This window comes from Austrofundulus limnaeus, unplaced genomic scaffold, assembly GCF_001266775.1.
Source record: "Austrofundulus limnaeus strain Quisiro unplaced genomic scaffold, Austrofundulus_limnaeus-1.0 Scaffold341, whole genome shotgun sequence".
Taxonomy (NCBI): Eukaryota; Metazoa; Chordata; class Actinopteri; order Cyprinodontiformes; family Rivulidae; genus Austrofundulus; species Austrofundulus limnaeus.
In genome coordinates this window covers 693-7,364 of record NW_013952743.1, presented here as the reverse complement: position 1 = coordinate 7,364, position 6,672 = coordinate 693, and the positions used below count along the sequence as shown (strand labels likewise).

Here is a 6,672-nt window from a genome sequence, read left to right as displayed (position 1 = left end):
TTTCCTCTGTGCACAGTTTTTTCTTTCGTTTTTCAGGCCTTTTTAGATCTTTTACACAAGCTTGTGTCACTATTTTTAAAGACGTATGCTTTCAACTTTAAACATTTTGGGGTCTAATTTAGCATACATAAGATATATTTCTCTCATGCCTGTTGCCTTTCCACTGCACACAGGCACTGTGTCTCGGTAATCACAGCTTTTAACCTTACGCCTGCTGTTTTCCTCTACACACAGGCACTGTAAATTTACAGCTTTTAACCCTTACGTCCGTAGCTTTTCCACTGCGCACAGACACTGTGTATCACAGCTTTTTTTACTGTCAACAACAAGAAGCTGTTTTTCCCAATTTTCAATTCTATCGGTTTTAACCTTTTAATTTAAATATTTATGTTTTTTGAACAGCTCCAAAGCATGCATGTTTTTAGTAATCTCCCCTCAGCTGGCTAAAAGATTCTCCCAGATTCAATTCTGTATTCTCTGTATTTCTGAGCCTGGCCACACAGCCCTCCCAGCAGAGAGGGGAAAAGGAATCACTTTTAAATTAAAAAAATATTAATTTACCTAAGGGCCCTCGACTCTCTCCAGTCCCTTCTCAGCCGAGAACGACAGCAGGCCAGATGCTCACCCACGATGGGTCGCCAAAATGAAGGGTCAGAGAAGATTTCTGCTGTCAAGATGAAAAAAGATGAGGAGACATCGATTTTTGGCCAGCCGAAAAGGGAGTTTTAATTGATTTCAGTAACACATTTCAACCGACAGGGCAGACATTCAAAACTGAACTGATGTATTTAGAAACCAGAACTTTTTATACCCCAGTTGTTTGTCATCATACAAAGCCAGGAAAGGGTGGGCTTTTCCCAGAATGGGCTAGAAATTTAAGACCACCCAATACACACTAATTAAATGTATTTGTGGACTGCTTGATGGTGTCAACTTTTCCAGAATGTTCTTCCAGATGTTTACGTGACCCTTATTCTGACCTTTTGTCCCTAAACGTACTACTAGAATCCTCAACACTATTTGTCCAACATGTAGGCCAATGAATTGCCTGTCCAACATCTAGACCAGTGGACAGTCTTTTTGTCTGTCTGTCCAACATGTAAACCAGTGGACTATCTCTCAGTCCTACATGTAGAACACTGGACTGCCTCTCTGTCTTACATGTCGACCAGTGGACTGTCTGTCCTACGTGTTGGCCAGTGGACTATCTCACCTACATGTAGATCAGTGGATTGTCATACTGTTCAATATGTTGCCCAGTGGACTTTGTCTGTCCTTCATGTAGACCAGTGGACTGTCTGCTGTCCATAATGTTGACCAGTAGACTGTCTGTACAACATAAAGACCAGTAGATTTTATGTCCAACATGTAGACCAGTGGACTGTCTGTACAAGATGTAGAGCAGAGGACTAACTGTTCAACATGTAGAGCAGTGTGCAGTCTTTATGTCTGTCTGTCCAACATTTAAAACCAGTGTACTATCTCTCTGTCCTACATGTAGACCAGTGGACTATCTCACCTACATGTTGAAATGTGGACTGTCATACTCTCCAATATGTGGCAAAGTGGATTGTCTGTCCAACATGTTGACCAGTAGACTGTCTGTCCATCATGTAGACCAGTGGACTGTCAGTCTGTCCATCATGTAGACCAGTGGACTGTCAGTTTGTCCATCATGTAGACCAGTGGACTGTCAGTCTGTCCAACATTTAGACCAGTGGACTGTCTGTCCAACATGTAGACCAGTGGACTGTCTGTCCAACATGTAGACCAGTGGACTGTCTGTCCAACATGTAGACAAGTAGGCTGTCTGTACAACAAGTAGACCAGTAGACTGTATGTCCTACATGTAGACCAGTGGACTATCTCACCTACATGTACACACGTGGACTGTCATACTGTCCATTATGTGGCCCAGTGGACTGTCTGTCCTACATGTAGACCAGTGGACTGTCTTTCTGTCCAACATGTAGACCTGTAGACTGCCTGTCCTACATGCAGATTAGTGGACTATCCCTCTGTCCTACATGTAGACCAGTGGACTATCTCACCTACATGTAGACATGTGGACTCTCATACTGTCCAATATGTGGCCCAGTGGACTGTCTGTCCAACATGTAGACCAGTAGACTCTGTCCATCATGTAGACCAGTGGACTGTCAGTCTGTCCAACATTTAGACCAGTGGATTGTCTGTCCAACATGTAGACCAGTACACTGTTTGTCCAACATGTAGAGCAGTAGACTGTATGTCCAACATGTAGACCATTGGACTAGACCATTGGACTAACTCTCTGTCCTATATTTAGACCAGTGGACTGTCTGTCTGTCCTACATGTAGACTAGTGGACTATCTCTCTGTCCTACATGTAGACTAGTGGACTATCTCTCTGTCCTACATGTAGACTAGTGGACTATCTCTCTGTCCTACATGTAGACCAGTGGACTATCTCACCTACATGTACACATGTGGACTGTCATACTGTCCATTATGTGGCCCAGTGGACTGTCTGTCCAACATGTAGACCAGTAGACGCTGTCCAACATTTAGACCAGTGGATTGTCTGTCCAACATGTAGACCAGTAGACTGTCTATCCAGCATGTAGACCAGTAGACTGTATGTCCAACATGTAGACCAGTGGACTGTCTGTCCAACATGTAGAGCAGTGGACTGTCTGTCCAACATGTAGAGCAGTGGACTGTCTGTCCAACATGTAGACCCGTGTACTGCCTGTCCAACATATAGACCAGTGGACTATCTCTCTGTCCTACAAATCGACCAGTGAACTGTCTGTCCAACATGTAGACCAGTGGATTATCTCTCTGTCCTACATATAGACCAGTGGACTGTCTGTCTATCCAACGTGTAGACCAGTAGACAGTCCGTCCTACATGTAGACTAGTGGACTGTTTTTCTGTCCAACATTTAGACCAGTAGACAGTCTGTCCAACAAGTAGACCAGTGGACTGTGTGTCCAACATGGACCTGATGTCTCATTCAGTTATTCTTCTTTTCCAGCTGCTGGAGGACAACATTGTCTCTTTTGTGAAGAAGGAGCTTACGAAGATCCAGAAGGTTCTGAGCCCAGATTACCCAGAATGCTTTGAGAGTCAGAGGGAGGATGAGGAGGATTTGGAGGTTGAGGATGAAGAGCAGAGGAAGAGGAGCAGAGAGGCTTTGATGAAGATCACAGTTTACTTCCTGAGGAGGATGAAGCAGGAGGAGCTGGCTGAGCGTCTGCTGAGGAGTAAGAAGATTTATACAAACACCTGACCTGATGGAGACATGAAGGAGAAAATCAGTAACAGATACAGAGAAATAACTTTGTGACTTTTCTCATTCCTTTGTCTTCATTCAGGACAAGCTGCAGTTTGTAAACTTAAATGTCGTCTGAAGCAGAGGTCCCAGTGTGTGTTTGAGGGCATCTCTAAAGCAGGAAACCCAACCTTACTGAATCAGATCTACACAGAGCTCTACATCACAGAGGGAGGAACTACAGAGCTCAATGATCAACATGAGGTCAGACAGATTGAAACAGCATCCAGGAAACAACACAGACCGGAAACAACCATCAGACAAGAAGACATCTTTAAACTCRCACCTGGAAGACATCAACCAATCAGAACAGTCCTGACAAAGGGAGTGGCTGGAATTGGGAAAACAATCTTAACACAGAAGTTCACTCTGGACTGGGCTGAAGACAGAACCAACCAGGACATCCACTTCCTGTTTCCATTCACCTTCAGACAGCTGAATGTGTTGAAAGAGACAAAGTTCAGTTTGGTGGAACTTCTTCATCACTTCTTCTCTGAAACCAAAGAAATGTGCAGCTTTGAAGACTTCCAGCTGCTCTTCATCTTTGATGGTCTGGATGAGAGTCGACTTCCTCTGGACCTCCACAGAAACCAGGTCTTGACCGATGTCACGGAGTCCACCTCTGTGGATGTTCTGCTGACAAACCTCATCAGGGGGAACCTGCTTCCCTCTGCTCGCCTTTGGATAACCACAAGACCTGCAGCAGCCAATCAGATCCCTGCTGACTGTGTCCACATGGTGACAGAGGTCAGAGGCTTCACTGACCCACAGAAGGTGGAGTACTTCAGAAAGAAATTCAGCGACGAAGAGAAGGCCAGCAGAATCATCTCCCACATCGAGACCTCACGAAGCCTCCACATCATGTGCCACATCCCAGTCTTCTGCTGGATCACTGCTACAGTTCTGGACCATGTMTTGAAGAGCAGAGAGGGAGGAGAGCTGCCCAACACCCTGACTGAGATGTACATCCACTTCCTGCTGGTTCACACCAAAGTCAAGAAGGTCAAGTATGATGGAGGAGCTGAGAATGATCCAGACTGGAGTCCAGAGAGCAGGAAGATGATTGAGTCTCTGGGAAAACTGGCTTTTGATCAGCTGCAGAAAGGAAACCTGATCTTCTATGAATCAGACCTGACAGAGTGTGGCATCGATATGACAGCAGCCTCAGTGTACTCAGGAGTGTTCACCCAGATCTTTAAAGAAGAGAGAGGACTGTACCAGAACCAGGTGTTCTGCTTCGTCCATCTGAGTGTTCAGGAGTTTCTGGCTGCTCTTCATGTCCAACTGACCTTCATCAAACATGGACTCAACCTGATGGGACAAGATGAATCATCTAAGAATCCTGGAATACGTGATCTAAGTTTTCTTCATCAGTGGGCTGTGAACCAGGCCTTAGATTGTCCAAATGGACACCTGGACTTGTTCCTCCGGTTCCTCCTAGGTCTTTCCTTGCAGACCAATCAGACTGTCCTACGAGGCCTGCTGACACAGACAGGAAGTATCTCACAGACCAATCAGAAAACAGTCAAGTACATCAAGATGAAGATCAATGAGAATCAGTCTGCAGAGAAAAGCATCAATCTGTTCCACTGTCTGAATGAACTGAATGATGCTTCTCTAGTGGAGGACATCCAACAGTCTCTGAGGTCAGGAAGTCTCTCCACTGATAAACTGTCTCCTGCTCATTGGTCAGCACTGGCCTTCATCTTAATGTCATCAGAAAAAGTTCTGGATCATTTTGACCCAAAGGACTATTCTACTGACCAGAGTGTTATTGAGAGGCTGCTGCCAGTGGTCAAAGTCTCCCTACATTCTGAGTAAGTACAGACATTGTAAAAAATAGTGCTGAAATTGTTGCTTTTTATTCATAGAGGGCTGAGGGATACTTGTAATAACAGTATAGTAAGAGCGGGACAATTGGACATGGATGTCTCCACCCCGTTTAACAACAGGTTGTCTCTCTCCATAAAGATGGCTTCTTCTCTCATCCCACAAACCTGGAAATGGTTTTAATGTTTTTTCTCACTCATTCATTTCCATTTAATGTATAAATTTCCTGCATCTAAAAATCATTTCTGATCCCACAGAGGACAAGCTGAGCAGCAGAATCTCACACTGGACACATTTACATGTATTTTTCATTTCCCGTCACAGTTGTACCCAGAATGCATCACTTCAGCTTTCCAATAAACAGTTTTAAAATTATTTTATTGATGTGCATCTTTACTAAAAAATCTACAGTAAATGAAAGAAAAAGACAAAAAAGCAGCAGCCAAACTAGCAATCTCCAACACGTTTTAAATAAGCACTACTAAGCAATCCTCATAAATTGTTTAATTTTGACACCGAGTGAAATGTCTGTTACAGGAAATCATGCCATCAACAATTGACGTTTGTAAAATTAAGTTGTAGAAGATTTCATACGCTGCTACATGGCAGTGTAGTGCATATATAATGCACCTCTTTTTGCCAGCAACTGGTGTCAAATTGAACTGTGGAATGAAATTAGCGTCCGCTAATTTTTCTACTGCATGTGCTCTTTTGATGTTGTGGAACCAAATATATTCATAAGTGTTTTAGAAATTGCAGAGCTAATTTTTTCATTAGCTGTGCCCACCACAGGTAACATCCTTTTAAACATATTCATAAATTTAACAATTTTAATATGGGACAATCAACTTACAAACACGTTTAAACTAACTGACATTACGTATTCAAAAAGAAAATCGCTCAAAGTACTCTGACTGGTTTTTAAATGACTTCTTACTTTGTTAAATGATGCTAATGTAACTAAATTGCTAACCGACTGCCCTACAGATGACAGCCTTGCTTGATATCACTCACCAGAGTTTCCAGAGTAAACAAACACTGAACGATCCCAGGTCTGTGGAGTTCTGAGACCAGCTCTGAGTGATTTTAATGCAGAAATGTTCATTTTGATTGGCACAAACCTTTAGCTCCTTCACCAGTGGTGGTGCAGAGGTTAGAGAAGTCAAGCCTCTGTTTAGAAGGAGTTCAACTCCACAGACCAACCATCCCCCACTTGAGCAAAGCCCCTGACTCCTCAACTGATCCCCAGGTTCCTCAGAAATGGCTCCACATGTGTGTGTTCACATGTGTGTGTTCACATGTGTGTTCACGTGTGTTTTCACATGCATGTTCACGGGTGTGTTCACATGCATGTTCAGACATGTGTGTGTTCATATGCATGTTCACATGTGTGTGTATTCACATGTGTGTTCACATGTGAGTTCACGTGTGTTCACATGTGAGTTCACATGCATGTTCACATGTGTGTGTTCACATGTGTATTAACATACATGTTCACATGCATGTTCAGACATGTGTGTGTTCAC

The 6,672-nt window shown here is 43.5% G+C and overlaps 1 protein-coding gene across 1 annotated transcript; it reads left to right on the top strand.

The window, feature by feature from the left end:
- Positions 1 to 2,980: 2,980 nt before the first annotated feature.
- On the top strand, positions 2,981 to 5,133 carry LOC106527751 (protein NLRC3; the record flags this gene model as incomplete). The annotated part of the gene is made up of 2 exons (XM_014022736.1): positions 2,981 to 3,248; positions 3,360 to 5,133. Coding segments are annotated over exons 1-2 (2,042 nt in total), but the record flags the coding sequence as incomplete, so codon positions are not given.
- Positions 5,134 to 6,672: the final 1,539 nt, after the last annotated feature.